General features: G+C 43.5%; 1 protein-coding gene across 1 annotated transcript in view; it reads left to right on the top strand.

Annotated features, from left to right (window-relative positions):
* Positions 1–22,293, top strand: part of gramd2ab (GRAM domain containing 2Ab) — a 51,503-nt gene that overhangs the window by 16,332 nt on the left and 12,878 nt on the right. Inside the window, exons 4-8 of the mRNA XM_078283261.1 lie at positions 4,828–4,931; positions 6,723–6,821; positions 8,259–8,330; positions 8,844–8,903; positions 15,679–15,696. Of these exons, the coding sequence (XP_078139387.1) occupies positions 4,828–4,931; positions 6,723–6,821; positions 8,259–8,330; positions 8,844–8,903; positions 15,679–15,696 (353 nt within the window). The remainder of the gene's footprint in view (positions 1–4,827; positions 4,932–6,722; positions 6,822–8,258; positions 8,331–8,843; positions 8,904–15,678; positions 15,697–22,293) is intronic.

Raw genomic sequence — 22,293 nt, 5'->3', positions numbered from 1 at the left:
TTTCTTTGTCGTTACTGATTGGATGTAAGGCAACAGGAAGTGGGACCAGAGCAATGGCTCTGAGAGATGCGTTCCGCTGGTTCGAATTAACAGAACAGGGCCTAGCATGACTTTTCTTGCTCAACAGCTTGAGTCTAAACGTTAGTGTGTAGTGGACGTACAGGTCTGCAGGAGTGTTTTGACATAGAAATTGTGCTGTTGATAAATGAAAGGTAAACTGTACAGTGTTCAGTCAGAAATATCAAAAAGTATAATATATGCAGCGTTTATAGTTAAAAATGGCACATAATATGGCATTTTTCATTATTATTTTGACATCAAACATTAATATGGGTGCTCACTTACTGAATTTGACAATTTATACATGTTTAAAATATTGCGCTTTTATTTTGAAGGCTAAATGCCCAAACCAGAAGTGTTATTTTCTGTTACTGTTTTCTGTAATTTGAACCAGTGGAATGCATCTCTCAAAGCCATTGCTCTGGTCCCACTTCCTTGAGTGACAACGAATACATCCAATCAGTAACGACAAAGAAAGGACCTACCTTTTCCGTTTTCTACGGAGCCTGGGAGTGGCCATCGGGAGAAAAATTATTTATGTCGTGGCCACAATTTACTGTAACGTGCGCACAATATGCAGTTCGAGCTCTCGTTTTCTTTTTTTGTGCGCACGAGATACAATTCGTTCCCTCGATCTGGTTAAAATGAGCCCTCGTTTTGGTTTATTCGTACGCACAAGATACAATTCGTTCCCTCGATCTAGTTAAAATGAGCCCTCGTTTTGGTTTATTTGTGCGCACGAGATACAGTTCGTTCCCTCCCTCCCTTTACATGGCCTGAAGGTTAAGTGGCTAAATATGTTGCAATATTTGGGGATATGCCTATTCAGTGTAAACAGACAATGGATATTAACATACCAAATCCTTACTAACCCTATCTGCAATACCTAAAAGGTACCTTTTAAGTTGCATTTTTTTCTAAAATACACAGTTTAAGGAAATTGAGGGAACGAATTGTATTTCGTGCGCACAAATTAACTAAAACGTGCACACGTTACAGTAAATTGTGGATTCAATATAACTTTTTTTCTCTCCCAATGGCCAGTTGCGGGCTCCGTAGTTTTCTGTGAAATATTGAATTGTTTTCTCTTTTGCCACTGTAGTCAGAGGGAGAGAGACAGAGAGAGAGAGAGCGCTTCCTCCAGTGTTATCCAGTGGACTTAGTAGCTTAGGGTTAGTGAAAAGGTCTGCAGTGCAAAAGATTGTGGGTTCAAATCCTGTGAGTAACATTGTCTCCTCACACCACCAAGCTTGAAGCTTTTTATACTACTGCTGATTGTATTACTTCTACTCGTGATATTACAGCTGCTGCTTTTACTACAACCCATAATACTACAACCTTTAAAAAGCCAGAGAGACACACACACACACACACACACACACACAGGTGTAATTACCATTACATGTACAATGACTGATTCTACTTCCATTACAACTACTGCTGCTGCTACTACTACTACTGCTACTACTACTACTACTACTACTTCTAATACTACTACTACTACTACTACTAGTAGTATTACCTAGTAGTAGCATTCCTACTACTGTTCAGTTACACATTTTAACTACTTCAAACAGTGAAACTTCTAGTGCTGTAGTACTACTACTACTGCAGCTACTACAGTTTCAGCAGTCTCTCTACTCCACTCTAGCTGGTTTATAGATTTGCACAACTATAACTATAAGAGCTACTACTGCAAACACCAGATCAAAATACTCAAAATGTACAGACTTTTAAACACTTTGTCATGAATTCAACTGTCTTCAACCTGTCTTGCTGAAGCAAGCCCACAAATTTTCTTCAGAAAATTTAACCTTTTCTAGTTACACTTATTATAGTTATTATTCAAAAGAGATCATCATAGATTTTAGGAAGAATAAAGCCAGCCACACGGCTGTTGAGCGTAGAAACTCATTTCAGTTCTTAGGAATACAGATCTCCGACTCTCTCACCTGTCTGTCAACTCTATACTAAAGAAAGCTCAACAAAGGCTTTTCTTTCTTAGATGTCTCAAGAAATTTGGTATGTCAACCAAAACTCTGGTGAATTTTACCGGTGCACCATCAAAAGCATTCTCACTGGCAGCTTAGTAGCATGGTTCGATAGCATGACTGCAAAAGATCCGAAGCGGCTGAACAGAGTTATTAGTCAGGCTTCTAGAATAAGAGGCAGCGATGTCAGAAATCTACCATCCGCTGTAAGAAGAGGGAACAGGACATCATTACAGACGACTCTCATCCAGGTCATCATCTATTTACATTACTACCATCAGGACAGTTACCGCGGTATAAAGGCACACACCACACACTTTAAAACAGCATTTATCCACAGGCAGTAAGACTCATTAACAGGCAGTAGTGAGTCATAACTGCTCTTCTTTGTGCGATGTTCGACTTGCACTCATGTGTACAGATAACAGCTATACTGCTTTTTCTTATGTTGCTGAAGTCAGTGTTTATATGTGTACATATGGCGGGTGTATATGTTTACTTGGATGGATACGTGGGTGTGTATGTGTATATACATGGAGTATATTTGTGTGTAGATCATAGATATGTGTTTCTGTTAATATGTGTGTCTGCGTATGGTGTATGGTGTGTATAGTAGGGATGGGAATTGAAAACCGGTTCCAGTTGAGAACCGGTTCCAAATTGTCTGATCCATCGGAATCGTATGCCTCCGAGGTTATCAATTCCTTTTATCGATGCCGGCATGTTTTTCTGACAGTTGCGCATGCGCATTGCAAAAACTCATGCGTCATGATGTCAAACTCTGCGTCTACGCTGCTGGAAACTTGCAACAAGAAGGAGTCATGGCTGAGAGGAAGAAACGGTCCAAAGCGTGGCTTCATTTCACGAAGAAAGATGACAACAGTGCTACTTGTAACGTCTGTAAAATGATCATTTCTGTGTTCACACACAGCGTTTTTTGATGTGGAGAAATAAGAAACGGATCACGGCAACGTCACCTGACGTTAGCCGAGCGGCTGCTAGCTCACTGACTGGCCGGTTAGCCGAGCGGCTGCTAGCTCACTGACCGGCCGGTTATCCGAGCGGCTGCTAGCTCACTGACCGGCCGGTTATCCGAGCGGCTGCTAGCTCACTGACCGGCCGGTTATCCGAGCGGCCGCTAGCTCACTGACCGGCCGGTTATCCGAGCGGCTGCTAGCTCACTGTAGCTCACTAACCGGCTGGTTAGCACTTCTAGCAGACAGAACAGAACAATGTTGTGCAACAAGCAAAGGCTTACCAGATATTTCCAATACATGCCTAGTATAATCCTTACTGCCTTTATGATCGCTGTTGCGGTAACGGAAATTCGCTTATTACAACGTCCCATTTCTCCACCGGCACTTTCACTTTCTCCATATTTGTTGTTGCTATGGGAAACGGCCAGCGTCTCTTTCATCGCGATTGGTCAGCTGGGAAAAAGCGGTTCACGTCACCCGGCGCTTTTCTGAAAAGTTGAACATTTCTCAACTTTTGAAAGCACTCCGCTCTGATGAAAAAAACGCCGCTGCAGCGCTTTTCGGGAGCGGCCGCCTTTTGTGCGCCTTGCTGCCGCTTCCCATTACTTTTAATGAGAAAAGGGCGCTGGCGGTTGGGGATAAAACGCTATGTGTGAACGCAGCCAGGGTGGAAACACCAGCAATATGTTGAAATATCTTAGGGTAACCATCTAACCATCTTATTTGTTTTCCAAGTTATATCATTTTAAGAAAAGGAGCATTGTAATTTGTTCAAATGTTATCAGGCAGACATTCTACACTGTGTTCAGACTCAAGAGATAATAAAACAGCTGTGTTGACACTGAAAACCTGTGTAGGCCTACTTTTTTTTCCACACAGAAAATTGATCGGGAATCGATAAGGGAATCGATAAAGAACCGGACCGATAAGCAGAATCGATAATGGCATTGGTATCAATAAAATCTTATCAATTCCCATCCCTAGTGTATAGTGTATATTGTATAGTTGTATGATTGCCATACAGTATTTTTTTAGTAGTCAGAGCACAAGTTTTTCATTGCATTGGAATGCACTGCTTTTTTTAACGCATATGACAACAAACTACTTGAACTTGAACTTATTGTACTTATTATACTTATATTTATTATATTTATTATATTTATTATATTTATTATAGTTATTATACTTATTATACTTATTATACACATTCATAATACATGAGTCGACTAAAACTGTTGTTTTACTCAGTTTTTTTCCAGCTCTCTGACTTTGATGAACATTTCAGTCAGTTTCATGTTCAGATGTTTGAGACATGAGATCCTCCATCCTGCAACCTGTCTCTCCTCCAGTCAGCCTGTCTCTCCTCCAGTCAGCCTGTCTCTCCTTCAGTCAACCTGTCTCTCCTCAAGTCAGCCTGTCTCTCCTCCAGTCAGCCTGTCTCTCCTTCAGTCAACCTGTCTCTCCTCCAGTCAGCCTGTCTCTCCTCCAGTCAACCTGTCTCTCCTCCAGTCAGCCTGTCTCTCCTCCAGTCAACCTGTCTCTCCTCCAGTCAACCGTTTCTCCTCCATCCTGCAACCTGTCTCTCCTCCAGTCAACCTGTCTCTCTGCTTTGTCTCTCCTCCAGTCAACCGTCTTCCTCCAGTCAACCTGTCTCTCCTCCAATCAACCTGTCTCTCTTCCAGTCAACCTGTCTCTCTGCTCTGTCTCTGTCTCTCCTCCAGTCAACCTGCTGACGGGACAGCAGTCCTGTCTTGCTCTCCAGTCAACCTGTCTCACTGCTGTCCTGTCTTGCTCTCCAGTGTATTCGTGTGCATTGCTAAGAGACATCCTGCTGCAGGGACGGCTCTACATCTCCAGGAACTGGCTCTGTTTCTATGCCAACCTCTTCGGTAAAGACATCAAGGTGGGTGAAGACGCCGTCAGTCTGTCTCAGCTCCGCCTCCTTTTTACCAGTAGCAGGTCAAAGGTCAGTGTTTTAGGGTCGACCCACAAAACCACTCCGGTCAAGATTAAACCCTGCTCCGTTTGGGGTCAAAGGTCAGGGTTTAACCTGTGTGTCTGGACTGTCATGTTGAATCAATCTGCTGTCATTTTAACAGCTGGTTTGTGTGAAAGCAGGTATTGGGTTCAGCAGGAGAGGGAGCTGCAGAGGCTTAGGTAGGCTTAGCTTAGTGTAGTGTAGTGTAGTGTAGCTTAGTTTATCTTAGCTTAGTTTAGCTTAGGTTAGCTTAGTTTAGCTTAGTGTAGTGTAGTGTAGCTTAGCTTAGCTTAGCTTAGCTTAGTTTAGTTTAGCTAAGTTTAGCTTAGTTTAGATTAGTGTAGTGTAGCTTAGTTTAGCTTAGCTTAGTTTACTTTAGCTAAGTTTAGTTTAGCTTAATTTAGCTAAATTTAGTTTAGATTAGTTTAGTTTAGCTAAGTTTAGCTTAGTTTAGCTTAGCTTAGCTTAGCTTAGTTTAGCTTAATTCAGTTCAGTTTAGTGTAGTGTAGTTGTGACGGAGAAGCGTCACTGTTTGCGGACAGCGCTTGGTAAATGCACTCCTTACACTCGCAGACACGCACCAGCGGCTACACTACCTGACAGTAGTGTTACTTTGTAACGCGTTACCCCAACACTGTTTGTGACAGTGTTTTATAATGTTTTATAGTTTGTGACAGTGTTTTACAGTGTTTTACAGTTTGTGACAGTGTTTTACAGTGGGACAGTGTATGGCAGTGTGACAGTGTGTGTCACTGTTTTACAGTGTGACAGTGTATGGCAGTGTGACAGTGTGTGTCACTGTTTTACAGTGTTTTATCGTTTGTGACAGTGTTTTACAGTGTGTGTCAGTGTTTCACAGTGTGTGTCAGTGTTTTACAGTGTGTTAGTGTGTGACAGTGTTTTACAGTTTGTGAAAATATGTCATAGTTTGTGTTTTACAGTGTGTTACAATGTGTGACAGCATTTTACAGTATATTGCAGTGTTTTACAGTGTGTTACAATGTTTTACAGTGTGTAACAGTTTTTTTAGTGTGTGTCAGTGCTTTACAGGTTGTGACAGTGTTTTACAGTGTTATAGTTTGTGACAGTTTTTTACAGTGTGTGTCAGTGTTTTACAGTGTGTGTCAGTGTGTTACAGTGTTTTACAGTGTGTGTCAGTGTTTTACAGTGTGTATCAGTGTGTTAGTGTTTTACAGTGTGTGTCAGTGTGTTAAAGTTTGTGTCAGTGTTTTACGGTGTTTTACAGTGTGTTACAGTGTGTTACAGTTTGTGTCAGTGTTTTAGAGTGAGACAGTGTGTGTCAGTGTATGACAGTGTTCCATAGTGTGTGATAGTGTGTTACAGTATGTGGCAGTGTTTTACAGTGTTTTACAGTGTGTTACAGTGTGTGGCAGTGTTTTACAGTGTTTTACAGTGTGTGATAGTGTGGCAGTGTTTTACAGTTTGTGAAGATACATCATAATGTGTGTTTTACAGTGTGTTACAGTGTTTTACAGTGTGTTACAATGTTTTACAGTGTGTGTCACAGCGTTTTACAGTGTGTGACAGTTTGTCACAGTGTGTTACAGTGTTTGCGGTACAACCTCAGCCTTCTACTGTTGGCCACCGAACAGTTGGAGGTTCAGTGCCTTGCTCAAGAGCAGCTCCACTGTAGCTGAGGCGGTGGAAAATGTTGTGGCTTCATTTCTGTATTTTTCTTGCCGTCGGTGTTTCCAGGTTGCCATACCGGTGGTGTCGGTCCGGCTGGTGAAGAAGCACAAGACGGCGGGTTTGGTGCCCAATGGCCTGGCTATCACTACTGACACTGGACAGAAGGTACAGGACAGTACTACACAGTACTACACAGTACTACACAGCACAGAATACAACAGGATACTACAGAATACAATACCATTTACCAATACACAGGATTTGATGTTGCAATCCTTTGTGTAATAAAAATCTAGAATCAAAATGAATGGCGATCCACACAGGCTTCAATACATTTTCAGAGAGACAGACAGATTACTGTACCTTCCTTGTGTCTGGCTGTAGTTTGTATCAAGCTTTTAATAATAATAATATAATAACCTTTATTTGTATAGCACCTTTCATACACAACATGCAGCTCAAAGTGCTTTGAGCTCCATTCAAGCTTTTTTTTATATTTGTGCACAGAGTGAAAAATGGATATACTTCTGCCTGTTGATGAATCTGCTCCAGACACTCCCCCTCTGCTCCTCTTTCACAATAAAAGCCCTCTGTGGAGCAGCAACAACACATTGAGGCCATCTAGTGGAGTCTGAGGGTTAACTGTACTGTGATCCAAACCTCCATTCACTCACAACAGTCAGGGCCAGGCATAACTAATCAATCAGAATATTTTCCATCAGCACTGTTTTCAGTGATGTTTTATCGAATTTAAAACATGTTCAATCTTTGGGTGTTATAGGCAGAATCAGCCACCTGGTTTCTCTATGGTGCTCTCTCTCTCTGTTGCTGTCTCTCTGTCTCTCTCTCTCTCTCTCTCTCTCTCTCTCTGTCAATTCAATTCAATTCAAAGGGGCTTTATTGGCATGGGAAACATACGTTTACATTGCCAAAGCAAGTGTGAAATAAAAACAAAAATGTACGTACAATAAGTAAAGATCTTCTAGAATAAAGAAATGTGTAAACAGAGCTGTGTAACATTGTAAGATTGCAATCAAATATATAAATAAGAATAGGTAAAATTTACTTAAAAGTACAAACAGAAAAATTTTGATTTTGCTGTTAAAAAAAAATATATATATACAGATAAGTAAAGATAACTTAAAATAAAAATAGAAAAATGTGGACATTGCAGTTAAAAAATATAAATACAAACATACAAAGTGAGAACTGTGTAAACAGTGCAACTTTTTTTTTGAAGTATTTAAATGTATCTGTTCTGTAGTATGTACAGTATGTCTATGTACAAAGATCAGCACAGTGCAAATGGTCAGTCAGGAACACACAGATGATTGACAGATGATTGACAGATGATTGACAGTCTTTACGGTGGTTGTATTCCACTGGCTCTCTCTGTCTCTCTCTCTCTGTCTCTCTGTCTCTCTGTCACTATCTCTGTCTCTCTGTCTCTCTCTCTCTGTCTCTCTGTCTCTCTCTGTCTCTCTCTCTCTCTCTCTCTGTCTCTCTCTGTCTCTCTCTCTCTGTCTCTGTCTCTCTCTCTGTCTTTCTGTCTCTCTGTCTCTCTCTCTCTCTGGTGTTGATATTCTGTCTCTGTCTCTGCAGTATGTGTTTGTGTCCCTGCTGTCCAGAGACAGCGTCTATGACGTCCTCAGGAGGATCTGTACTCACCTGCAGGTAGTGGATCATCTGGATCTATAATACAAGATTTGTTTCTAACAAAGAGATGTGGGGAAGTGTTCTTAAAATCCAGTTAGTTCCAGCCAATCCTGTTTAAAACATTGTTAGTTCCAACCAGTCCTGTTTAAAACACTGTTAGTTCAGCCAGTCTTGTTTAAAACACTGTTAGTTCACCAAATCCTGTTTAAAACACTGTTAGTTCAGCAAATCCTGTTTAAAACAGTTAGGTCAGCCAATCCTGTTTAAAACACTGTTAGTTCAGCCAATCCTGTTTAAAACACTGTTAGTTCAGCCAATCCAGCAGTCTGCCTGTCTGACTTGCTGTTGGAGAACCGAACTAGAGGAACAGGCAGATGTCAGTATTTCCAGTAATATTCCAAAACAAAGTAAAACCTAAACAGATATATGGGATATTGATAATAATCCTCCAGTTATCAGTATTATTCCTGTTTCAGTCCTAGAACATCAGAAGTGAATCCTCCCTGACTTCTCCTCCTTTTCCCTCTCCAGGTGAATGGGAAGAGCCTCAGTCTGAAGCAGTATCTGGAGGAGCCCAGCTCCCTGTCCATGGTGACTTTACTTACATTACATTCACTTCATATTACATTCACCTTTAATTACATTCACATGGAAGGGAAACTCCTCCTCCTCTTCCTGTCAGATCTCCTCATCAGCAGTTATTTAGTGATGAAGAGTCATTTACTGTTTTGCTGAACCCACTTTCCCTCAACCTGCCTTGTCTGCTTCTACTGCAGTTAGTGATTTACTACATTTTCCAGAATGCCTTTCTTTTCCAGAGAAGGAGCGGGAACTTGTTGCTTTTCAGCTGTGGATTATAAGTGGAGAGAGAGAGAGATAGAGCGAGAGAGAGATAGATAGAGATAGATAGATAGTTAGATAGATAGATAGATAGATAGATAGATAGAGGAGTGAAAGTTTTTTGCGGGGGTTGGCAGTCAACCGAGCCTTCCGGAGACTGTCCAGCACCAGACGGACACGTTGTAGATGATCTTCCCAGCTTTCAGAGTGGTTGACCACATCGTCCAGGTAGGCTGCAGTGAAGTGGGAATGTGGCCACAAAATGATGTCCATCAGTCGCTGGAAGGTGGCGGGCGCCCCATACAAGCCGAAGGGAAGAACCGATACTGGTAGAGGCCACTGGGGGTGATGAACGCCGTCTCAGGAGCACCTGCCAATACCCTTTTGTCAGGTCCAGGGTGGCCTTCCCCAGATGCTCCATGAGGTCATCCACTCGAGGCATGGGGTAGTAGAAGTCATTACAGTACCAGGGGGTGCCAGCAGGCTTTGGCACCATCACAACAGGGCTGGACCAAGGGCTGTGTGACTCCTCAATCACTCCCAATTGTTTCATGCGTTCCACGTCCTCTTCAGTGGCCGCCCGCCGTGATTCTGGGACCCTGTAGGGCTGCTGCTTGACCACGACCCCGGGAGGGGTGCGTATATCGTGCTGGATGACGTTTGTTCGACCAGGGGTTGAAGAGAAGACATCCTGGAATTGGTTGTCGACTTCAAAGAGACGTTGGTGGGGGAGCAGCTGTTCGCCGAGAAGGACGAGGTAAGTATGGAGGCAGTCAGGACTGGGGCAGGCTCTGACCAGCGTTTAAGCAGATTGACATGATATATCTGTAAGGGCTTACGTCGTCCGGGCTGTCTGACCTTATAGTTGACGGGGCTAGGAACTTACAGTCAACTGTGGGCAGCAGCAGTAACACTTTGTCACCCGCCTGGAACTCCTGAGGTTGAGCTGGCCGGTTGTAGGTTCGCTGCTGGGTTCTTTGAGCCTTTTCGAGGTGTTTTCAGACCAGGGGTATCACTGCTCGATGCGTTCCCTCATTTCTTGGACATGCTCGACTATGGTGCGGTAGGGAGAAGGCTGCTGCTCCCAGGCTTCCCTGGCAACATCGAGGAGCCCCCCGGGGCTGCCGTCTGAAGAGGAGCTCGGAGGGGGAAAACCCGGTAGAAGCCTGGGGAACCTCTCGGATAACAGGATGTAAGGGAGCATGAGGTCCCAGTTTCGGCCATCTTCCGTCACCACCCGGCGTAGCATATCTTTCAGGGTTTGTGGGTGATTCACTGAGGTCCAAAGGTGCTGCACCTGGAAGACAGAGCAGAGGTCAGACATGAGCCGTGAGATGAAGGGGGTGCCCTGGTCCGTCAGCACTTCCTTTGGGATGCCAACTTGGCTGAAAAGCTGGAACAGCTCCCGGGCTATAACCTTGGAGGTGGCTTTCCTGAGGGGTATCGCTTCTGGGTACCTAGTGGCGTAGTCCATGATGACCAAGATATACTGGTGTCCCCTGGCCGACTTTGGCAGCGGTCCCATCAAGTCCATCCCGATTCTTTCAAATGGGACGTCAATGCCCAGGTGGCCGGCCATTGGATGGGAGTGAGCCAGTTCCAGGACCAGCGGAACCTTGGTCCGGGGCACTACCAACAGATAAATGGTCTCTCCCCTGCACTGGGTATAAAAGTAGAGGAGACCATTATGGATCTTAAAATACTGAGAGGGGAGGTGGCCATCCCCCCTTGGTTTCCCTTCTACTAGCTAGAACTGGTTCCAGCAGTTCTTGAGGCGGGCGTCCTCTTTTTGGTCCCGGGCAAAGGAGCCTTCCCTGGTGACCTGTTGGGCAAAGTCAGAGACAACATTAGGAGAGACAACTTTGGGGGGGTGAGACTCACCTTCAAAGTCGGCTTCCTCCCCTTCAGCCATGAGGGCAGGCATCTTTCTGGACAGCCCTGAACGTCGTCATCTGTAGCTATTGGTGGAGGCCTGACGCTGGGCTTTTCTGGCCGGCGGCATACGCTTCTGGAAAGCCTGGCCAGTCCCGTCCTAGGTGCAAGGGAACTGGCAAATTCTCCAGGAGGCCCACTGTCAAGGGCCACACTCCGGGTGCTCCTCCCATGGACAGATGGGTGGCCTCCACTTGACGTATGTCACCATGCACACAAGAGACAGGAATGGTTCCAGTCATCAAAAAATTGGGGGGTAAAGTAGAAGGCCTGACCAGAGTGACGGAACTTCCTGAATCCAGGACAGCTTGCAGTGGTTGTCCCTGGACAGTCACCAGGCAGGTCAATGGCGGTGTCGGGTCCCACTCATGCAGTTGGCAACTGGCTAGCCAGACTTTAGGGGGGGGACATCCCGGGGTCAGTGGGCATGGGCTCGTCGGGTGGGTTTGGGAGGGAAGAAGACTGTTCTGCTAATAGTGAAAGTGAATTAGGATCCAATACCAAGATATCTGATAACTGTAAAGGTTCACGTGCTTATGGAATAGGAAAAATTAACAGTTCCTACAAAAAAATGAAAAACATGAAGGGTGTGAGACTAAAAGACTGTTTCTCAGATATGGAATCATTCTTTGATTCAGCCAGGTCCCAGATGAGGAGTAAGGAAAAACAGGCTTTACAGACCAGGAAAGATTAAAGAAAATAGTTCAAAAACTCAGACAGGAACTAAACAATGATGATGATGGTGAAACAGCTTAACAAGTTTTGTCCCAATTTTAAGTTACTGGCATGTTTTATGATTTTCATCCATTTTGCCATGAATGATTTCAAAGTAGGTACTCTGAATCTAAATGTAAGAAAAAGAGCACTTGTGTACGAACTTATAAAGCTGAAAGGTATTGATGTTATGTTTGTACAAGAAACACACAGTGACAGTGTAAATGAAACTGACTGGAGGACAGAGTGGGATGGAGAGGTTGCTATGAGCCATAAGAACTCAATAGGTGGAGAAGTTGGCATTCTCTTCTCTAAGAGCTTCACACCTATTTCCTATGAGTTAGAACAAGAGGTGGAGGGCCGGCTCACGGTGGTTACGGCAAAGTTTGAGTGTTTTACAGTTATTTTTTATAAATGTATATGCTCCTACTATAGGGTCTAGCAGAGTATAGTTTTTAAAGATTCTAAGTAATCATTTGAATATTTATAATTCTGATTATTTTTTATTTTTGGGAGGAGATTTTAATTGTACTCAAAATCATTGTTTACATAGGAATCATGTTGAACCTCACATTGCATCACAGCGTGCAATGAGTCAGCAAAATGATGACTTGGTAGATATTTGGAGAAGATTGAATAATGATAAACGACAGTATACATGGCCTCATACTAGAGAACATTTAATTTGTTTGGCTAGATTAGACAGGTTTTATTGTTTTAAACACAATTTTTGTGTTTTTAAAATGTGTAAAATGATACCTGTAGGTTTTACTGATCATTCCCTGGTCATTTGTAATGTTTTGATTGCAAACATCAAACCAAAGAGTGCATATTGGCATCTTAACACTGCTTTACTTTGTGATGTTAATTTTAAGGAGGTTTTCAGTTTCTTTTGGAACATTTTTAAAACCAAAAAGCCATATTTTACGTCATTGAGGCAGTGGTGGGACTGTGGGAAGGTGGAGATAAAGAAAAAGAAAAAACGCACACCTATGTTGTTGAGGTGCTGGCTTACAGGACATAAACATCAAAAGAAGGGAGAAGCTGCACACTCGTAACTCCGATGCAAAAGTAGAATTTAATCGACGTTTCGGCACATAATGCCTTCTTCAGGATAAAGAAATCACAGCGTCTCAGTGACATATATACTCAACAAAACAGGTGTTCCAAATAAATGACGTCACAGGGTAATCAGCGTAAGCCTACAGCTAGAATGTCTAGAGAGGCTGTTCACATGCATTTCAATATGAAGATACACAGAATAGAGAAAACAATAGAAAGGTTTTAAAATGCGTATGCAATTAAGTAAATATAAAGAGAAAAAAGTACTAAGTCTACAACAGTAGAGGATTCAATAGTGCATACCGACAAAAATATCATCATATTACATAAGTAATGCCCATTAAGTCAGTGTATACATATGAGGGCATATATTTACAACCAATAGGAAACGAATCAATAACAATTTATCAGGAATAGACCTGCATGAAAAATATAAGATATGTAAGATAGGCCTATAAAAGAAAACTACAGGAAAGGTCTGAGGTCAAATTCTACATTGAGGCCGAGATGAGCCAGGGTCTTCAATCTATGGATCCAGGCTGCTAGAGAATCCAGGTCGCCACCCCGTCTTGGAAGGTCAACCTTCTCAATTCCTATATAACGAAGAGAGGATGTGAGGCTACTGGATAGGTTACCTTTCTACACCTTATAGTACTACAGTGTTTGGCTATTCGTACCTTTAATTGTCTTTTTGTCTGTCCAACATAAGCCAATCCACAAGGACATGTAATCAAATAAATAACAGATTTGGACGAGCATGTGATGACTCTACGAATACGGATCTTTTGTCCAGAATGGGGATGTTTAAAGTAATCACACTTGTATGTTCTATTGCACTGAGCACAAGAATTACATCTGTAGTTCCCATCTGTTATTGGAGCAAGTAAACGTTGTGAGGACACCACTTGAGGAGCCAAATCAGAGCTGATAAGTTTGTCTTTAAGGTTCGGAAAATGAGAAAAAACAACCAAAGGTGGCTCTGTAAAAAGATTACCAAGGGACTTATCAGACTTAAGTATGAACCAATATGATCTTTTTAAATTGTTGCGCACATTTGGAATATTTTGTTGTTAAAATGACAGAATGATAATTTTTTTGTCTTTTTCTGTGGAAAAGTTCAAATCTTGATGTATTTAGAATTTTTTTCCACAGCGCTGGTAATCTGTGTGTTCTAATAACCTCTTTGCCTGAATCTAAAGAGCATCTGTTATGTGGCGATTGAAGCCGACTGTTTTTTTGCAGATTCTTTTGATTCTACATAGTTGACTATACGGCAAACAATTTTTTAGGGGAAGAGGATGATGACTATCAGCTTTTAGCAAGCTATTACGGTCTGTGGGTTTCTTATAGAGGTCTGTATATAACAGATTATCACTATCTCGGATAATCAAGAGATCAAGAAAGCTGACCTTGTATATGTCATAATGTATTGTGAATTTGAGGTATTCAGAGCATGCATTTAGAAATGAAAAGAAAGCAATCAGCTGATCCTCGGTACCATGAAAAAGCATGAAAATATCAATATATCTCTTCCAGGTGATAATATTGAGTAGAAAAGGATTATTAACAGGATTAAAGACTTGTGTGAGTTCAAAGTAGCCAACATAGAGGCAGGTGTAAGAGGGGGCCATGTTTGAGCCCATTGATGTGCCTCGATTCTGTAGAAAAAAATCGTTTTGGAACATAAAATAATTATGAGTAAGAACCAATTTGGCCAGGGACAAAAGACAAAAGTTGGAGGGAGTTGCATCAGGGGAACGAGTCTTAAGGAAATGCTCCATTGCCTGGAGACTGCCATCATGTGGAACATTTGTATATACAGTAATGACTCAACATCAGGGGTAACCAAAAAAGTCTCCTCATAAATCGGTCCAACTGATTCCACAAAAGTTATCATGTCACCTGATTCCTTCACATAAGAGGGTAGCTCCTCTACAAGAGGTTTAATGAAAAAATCAACAAAAGTAGAAATGGGGGAAGTTAAAGAATTGATACCAGTGACTATTGGACGTCCAGGTGGTGTTTTAGAGTCCTTGTGGATTTTAGGCAGAGTGTAGAAAACCGGAAATACCGGATGTTTATTAACCAAAAAATCAAACTCCTTGTTAGTAATCTCTCCACTATTTGAGAACCTCACTAAGAAATCAACTACAACTGTTATAAAGTCAGGTGTGGAGTTATGTAGTAATTTTTCATAAAATGTAGTATCTCTAAGTTGCCTATAACATTCCTGTGTGTAGTCTGACCTATTCATTACAACAACTGCACCACCTTTATCAGCCTCGCGTATAATAATGGTGTTGTCAGACTGTAGATCTAGGAGTGCTTGTCTTTCATCTTTTGTGAGGTTAGAGTAACCCTTGTAAAGGTGCTTATCCTGTAAAAGAGCATTTATATAATCCTCAACTAGTCTACAAAAGGTGTCAGTTGAGGGATTACGATTAGGAGGTGGCACAAAACAACTCCTTCCTTTAAATTGTTTATTTGCGGCCAAAATATCCCTATTTTCCTCAGTATCCGAGGTTTGTACATGAAAAAATTCTCTAAGGCGTATCCACCTAAAAAGCTTGAAAAGATCAATCTGTTTCAAAATCTAGACTCTAAGCCGTAGGTACATAATTTAAATCTTTGTTAAGTAAAGAGATATGAGTCATTAAGTTCCTTACTAGAGAGATTAAGGACATTCAGTTCCGTTGTTTGAAGCGGGATCGTGTGGCTGGCCTCCTCTGCTGGTCGTCTCCTCTTCCCACGTCGGGTGGGACGTCTCTTCCGTGCGTGGGTCCGCCGCGTCTGTTGTAGCCTCTGTGGTGCGTTTGAGGATGATGATGCACTTGTAGTCGAGAGTTGATCAGTTTGTGGAGTCCGTTGCCAGGTACAACTATCATTACCACTTCTGGTCTGGGGAGATTTTCTGGGAATTGGATTTTTCCAGAAATTTCCAGAAATAGGTTATTGCCTCCTCCTTGTCTTTCTTATCTCAATTGAATTTCTTGATCTTCTTTTCTTTGATTTCATTATACAGTTTATCAATTTGTTCCTGATTGGTTTGTAAAAGTTCATTGAACTTGGCAGCATCGTTCATCGCTTGCTGGAGAGCAGTGCATTTCTCTGTAATAGTTTGGTCAATTCTTGCCATTTCTTTTTTCATTTGTTCAACCAATAGTGTCATCAAGTCCAGTGAAAATTTGTTCAAAATGGCACACCAATGTTCACAGAATTCACTTATGCGTTGGCACAGGGAGGGCTCCTTCTGCCACTTTATCTCCCAAGGTGGAGATAAAACAGCTTTGTCAACAGTACACTCTCCATGTCACACAGGACATTACCAGATCTATATATGATCTAGGGATTGAAATAGTGAAACTTCAAGGGTTAATAGAGTCCACAGGAAATCGAGGACATATTGAAGTCCTCAAATCCAAGAAAGCTGCCCTTGCAGACCTACTAGGCACTAAAGCTCAAGGAGCGTTGGTCCGGCCAAGATTCCAGAGTGTAAACCAGATGGACGCACCATCTAAATTCTTCTTTGACCTGGAGATAGAATGGGCAGAGCAGGTTCATGTCCTGCGCTCTGCCACAGGACAGGAGCTCATAGAATCAAGTGAGATACGGAGACGAGCAGTACAGTTTTACTCAAAACTGTATAGTAGTGAGCATCAGCAGGATGAAGAGCTTTTTGATTCCTTTTTTGAGGCTCTGCCTAAGGTCTACAAAGAGGACAACTTTGAGCTGGAAGAACCACTGGTTCTGTCAGAACTGTGTGCAGCTCTACAGAGTATGGATGGGGGTAAAGCCTCTGGCATTGATGGACTGGCAGATTCAGATTCAGAAGACTTCATTCATCCCTGGGGGAAATTGTTTCAGTCACAATTTTCAAGATTCAGGTTAAAAAGTTCAAGAAAAAATAAATATTAGTAGAGTGCCATAAAGTGCAAAGTGCCACCAGTGCAAAAATACAAGTACAATAATGTATAAATTACAATAATTAAAATACAATAAAATACAATAAAGCCAATGTTAAAAAGCTAAGATAAAGATAAAGTGACCAGTGTGACATTTGATAACATGATACCATTTAATATCCATGAAAATGAGCACAACTACATATTGCACATGAGCCGGTAATAATTATTGCAGTCCAAAGTGCCCTCTACCTTCGACAAAAAGGAGAGGAGTTGTACAACTTACACAGGAAGGAAAGATTTCCTGTGGCGCTCAGTAGTGCACTTAATGGATAACAGTCTGTTGCTGAACTTGCTCCTCTGTCCCGCCAGCGTGTCGTGGAGGGGGTGGGAGACATTGTCCATGATCGAGAGGAGTTTGGAAAACATCCTCCTTTCGGTCACAACAGCAAGGGTGTTGAGCTCCACTCCCAGAACAGAACTAGCCCTCCGGATAAGTTTGCTGATTCTATTGGAGTTGCAGCTTTTAGGCTACTGCCCCAGCACACAACAGCAAAAAAGATGGCAGTAGTCACCACAGACTCATAAAACATCTGCAGCATGGTGCTACAGACGCCGAAGGACCGGAGCTTCCTGAGGAGGTAGAGCCGGCTCTAACCCTTCTTGTAGGTAGCCACAGAGTTCTTAGTCCAGTTGAGCTTATTGTCCAAGTGTACACCCAAGTACTTATAGTCCTGTACAACCTCCACCGCCACCCCCCGGATGGAAACGGGTGACAGGAGTCCTTGATCTCCTCAGGTCCACCACCAGTTCCTTGGCCTTACTGATGTTGAGCTCAAGATGGTTTAGCTCACACCAGTAGACAAAACTGTCCAACACTGCCCTGTACTCGGTCTCCTTCCCCCCTCTGATACATCCCACAACTGCAGAGTCATCAGAGATTTTCTGCAGGTGACAGGAGACTGTGTTGTATTTAAAGTCTGTGGTGTAAAGCGTGAAGAGGAAAGGAGATAGTACAGTACCCTGTGGGGCTCCCGTGCTGCACACCGCTGTATCTGACATGCTGTTCTGCAGACGTACATACTGCGGCCTTCCAGTCAAATAGTCCATAATCCAGGACACCAGGGGAGCATTCACCTGCATCCCTGTAAGTTTATCCCCAAGCAGGACCGGCTTGATGGTATTAAAGGCACTAGAGAAATCAAAAAACATGACTCTCACAATGCCTCCCGGGTCGTCCAGGTGGGAGTAGATACGGTGGAGCAGGTAGGTGATGGCATTATCCACTCCCATCTGAGGCTGGTAGGCAAACTGGAGGGGATCCAGTGAGGACTTAACCAGTGGCCGAAGATACTCCAACACCAGTCTTTCGAATGATTTAATGATGTGTGAGGTCAGTGCTACAGGTCTGTACTTACCGAGGGCACTGGGGCGCGCCTTCTTCGGTACAGGGATGATGCATGATGTCTTCCATAGTCCCGGGACCCTTTCCAGCCTCAAGCTCAGTTGGAAGATGTGGTGAAACACATTGCATAGCTGGGGGGCACAGGCTTTGAGCACCTTTGGACCGATGCCGTCAGGGCCTGCGGCCTTGGCCGGATGTAGTCGGCACAGCTCTCTCCTCACCTGGTCAGTGGAGATAGTCATCATGGAGCTGGAGACGGCTGTGGCAGAGGTAAGCAAAGGAGGTTGCAGGTCAGTGTCTGTAGCCGGTGGGGGAGGGCTGGGGTTAACATCCGTAGCATGGGCAGGCAAAGGAGGGAGGGGGCAGGTAGCTGCAGCAGGCTCGGGAGTGGGAGGGCATGGGGAAAGCACAGGGCAGGCATCGAACCTGTTGAAAAACAAATTCAGTTCATTGGCCTTACCCACATTGCCATCTATCACCTGACTGCTGGACTTAAAGCCAGTGATGTTCCTCATTCCCCTCCATAGCTCTCTGGTGTTATTCTGTTTCACCTTCAGCTCTAACTTCCTTCTGTAGTTGTCCCTACCCTCCTTGCACTTCACTGACAGTTGTCTCTGTGCCCCCTTTATTGCATCCTTGTCCTGTGACACAAACGCCCTCTTCTTCAAGTTCAGGATGGGCTTGATGTCCTTGGTGACCCAAAACTTGTTGTTTGCAAAGCAGCGAACAGTCTTTAGGGGAACACAGGTGTCCACACAGAATTTGATGTACCCTGTGACACAATCCATGAGAGCATCAATGTCCTCACCATGCGGCTCGCAGAGTACCTCCCAGTCTGTTACATCAAAGCAGGCCTGCAGAGCAGCGCAGGCCTCCTCTGACCACTGCCTCACAGTCTTGGTGGTGGGGGGCTGTTGCTGGACAAGAGGCTTGTAGAGAGGGAGGAGTTGCACCAAGTTGTGGTCTGATCTGCCCAGAGGAGGGAGGGCAATGGAGCTGTAGGCCTCTTTAACATTAGCATACAGTAAGTCCAGAATCCTCTTCTCTCTTGTAGGGCAATTCACAAACTGGGTAAAGGTGGGGAGAGAGAGATTCCAGTGGAATTCTATAAGACTTTCTGGAATGAGCTGCAGTGAGGATCTGTTGGCAGTTTCAAATGAAAGTCTTAAAGAAATGTCTTTGCCATTAAGCTGCAGAAGAGCTGTGTTAACTCTGTTGCAGAAGAAAGGAGACCTTCAGGACATTAAGAACTGGCAACCCGTCTCACTCCTCTGCTCAGACTATAAGCTTCTGGCTAACAGACTGAAGGGGGTGATGGATCAAGTTATTCATCAGGACCAGACATATTGTGTGCCTGGTAGGTCTATTTTAGACAACGTGTCTCTAATTCGAGATATTTTGGAAGTCTCTAGTTCTTTGGGTTTGGAAGTTGGTCTCATTTTGTTAGACCAAGAAAAGACATTTGAGCACTTTTACCTCTGGAAATCTCTGGAGCGTTTTGGGTTGAGCCCAGGTTTCATTGCCATGATCAAGGTTTTGTACCAAGACATTGAGAGTGTGCTGAAAATCAATGGGGGGCTGAGCGCCCCCTTCAAAGTGAAAAGAGGTATTAGACAAGGCTGTTCCAATCCAATTTCTATTGAACCTTTGTTGCATAAAATACGGGCTTCTATTGAAGGACTGATTTTACCAAACTGTAATACAGCTCTTGTTTTATCAGCTTATGCAGATGATGTAATTGTCCTTGTTGAAAAACAAAAATTTGAGAAAACTGTTAATGATTTTGGAATAATTTCAGCTGCAAACTTTAACTGGAGAAAAAGTGAAGCTTTAGCAGTTGTGAACTGAAGTGGTGGCCTCCCCAATTTACCAGGAGGCTTAATGTGGAAAAGAGATGGGATCAAGTATCTGGGCATGTATCTTGGTGATGATGCAGCAGTTGAACTGGGAGGGTGTGTTAGAGAAGATGGAGGGGAGGTTGATGAAATGGAAATGGTTGCTGCCACAAATGTCCTTTAGAGGTAGGACACTTATCATCAATAACTTGGTAGCTTCTGCACTGTGGCATTGGTTGGCCTGCATGGAGCCACCTGCTGGTCTGATTCAGAAACTGCAAGCTGTTCTAGTAGATTTGTTTTAGGACAGATTCCACTGGGTGCCTCAAGGGCTTTTTCTACCCAAGGAACAGGGAGGGCAAGGTCTGGTGCATTTGGCAAGTAGGGTGGCAACCTTTCGTTTGCAATTTGCTCAAAAATACCTTACAAGGCCAGTAGATAAGATAAGATAGCACTTTATTGATCCCCTTGGGGAAATTCAGATGCCACAGCAGCAATTGACGGACAATACCAAAGAAGTAAAGTAAGTCAAGTACAGGTAATAAATAAATAACAAGAAATAAAGGAAAAACCTACTAACATAGAATAAAGGTAGTGAATATAATATACAACAATAGAGACAATAGAGAGTGTGAGAGAGTGCAAATAATGCAAAGAAATGCAAATAATAAATGCAATTTGGATAGTACCATGGATATATTCCTGAGGTACATAGTGTCCCTGTGCAAGAGTCAAAGGTCAAGAGTTCAAGTTATTAGTGCCGGTTAAGGATCCTGGGTCCAAGTGATTGATTGTGCAGGTTGGGTGGAGGGTAGGGGTTTGGGAGATGGAGATGGAAGTTGTATCTAGGGGGCAAGTTATTGTGTGTGTGTGTGTGTGTGTGTGTGTGTGTGTGTGTGTTGAGTTAGGGTTAGGGTTAGGGTTGGGGGGGGTCAAGGCTGACTGGCACAGGGGTCTCTGATGGTGTTGAACAGTCCCGTGGCTGCAGGCAGAAAGGAACGTCTGAGGCGCTCTGCTCCTCATCATCCTCAGCTCATTGTAGAGAGGGTGAGAGGGGTTCTCCAGGGTGGCATTGATCTTTCCCCTCATCTTCCTCTCTGCCACTTGTTGTGGCCAGAGTCACAGTGGATTGTGTATTTTGTGGAACTCACAGTGCCATGGGAAGATGCAGTAGATGAAGCTTATGAAAGGAAGATGCTCAAGTATTCTGATCTGGCAGCTGAGGTGGAGCAGCAAGGTTGGAATGTGCGATTGAAGCCTGTTGAGGTTGCAGAGGATTTGTAGGCAGATCAATGTTAGCACTTCTTGGTGAATTAGGCATCCATGGACAGAGTTTAAAGCAGGCAGTTAAGACTATGTCAGAAGCAGCCATGGGTGCTAGTGAATGTCTGTGGATGAGGAGGAAACATGCTAACTGGGGCACAAAGTAGCCTAGGTAGATAGCTTACCTGAGCTAGCCCTGTGTTAGCATTAGCTTGGTAGCATGCTTGAGTTAGTCTTGTGTTAGCAATAGCTTGGTAACATGCTTGTGTAGGCCTTGGGTTAGCATTGGCTTGGTAGCATGTTTGGGTTAGCCTTGTGGTAGTAATAGCTTGGTAGCATGCTTGTGTAGGCCTTGTGTTAGCATTAGCTTGGTAGAATGCCTGTGTCAGTCTTGTGCTAGCACTAGCTTGGTAGCATTCTTGGGTTAGCCAGATGCTAGCATCAGATTGCTAGCATGTTTGGGTCAGCCTTGTGTTAGTATTAGCTTGGCAGCATGAGTGAACATAGTAAGTCAGAACTTGTTTGGGTCCTCTGGTTAATCGTGTGACTTATATAAACATTGAGGGTGGCTGGACAGCTGAGTGGCCCTGGCATTCAATGACAAGCTGCCAGACAAGCCAGCAGGGCCAGTCAGACTTAGCTTTGCCTAAGCAGATACAATGTGGATATGCAGACTGCTGAGTTGGTCGGGCATCTGCTCTCTGCTTGGGCAGTGTAGGATGTAAACTTCATAGTATGTGTGACTTGGTAGGGTTTAGATGTAGCATGTAACTTCATGTTCTGAATAGAAAGGGATAGTGTTGGTAGTGTGTATGTAATGTAGTGTTGTTGATAACAAGGTGCAGGTGACAGCAGCAGTAGTGTAGTGGACTTGGGTCTGCTGAGTCTGGGCAAAGAGGGGGGTGTTTCTGGGACGCTGGAATACACTCTTGAACCTTCCTGAGTGTCGTGGGCCTAATTCAACGAAACATGGGTGAAGGAAGAGCCCACTTGATAACCCCAATGATTTGCCTACACTCACTCACCCT

Source organism: Centroberyx gerrardi, chromosome 4 (genome assembly GCF_048128805.1).
Source record: "Centroberyx gerrardi isolate f3 chromosome 4, fCenGer3.hap1.cur.20231027, whole genome shotgun sequence".
Taxonomy (NCBI): Eukaryota; Metazoa; Chordata; class Actinopteri; order Beryciformes; family Berycidae; genus Centroberyx; species Centroberyx gerrardi.
This window is presented reverse-complemented; position numbering and strand designations above follow the sequence as displayed.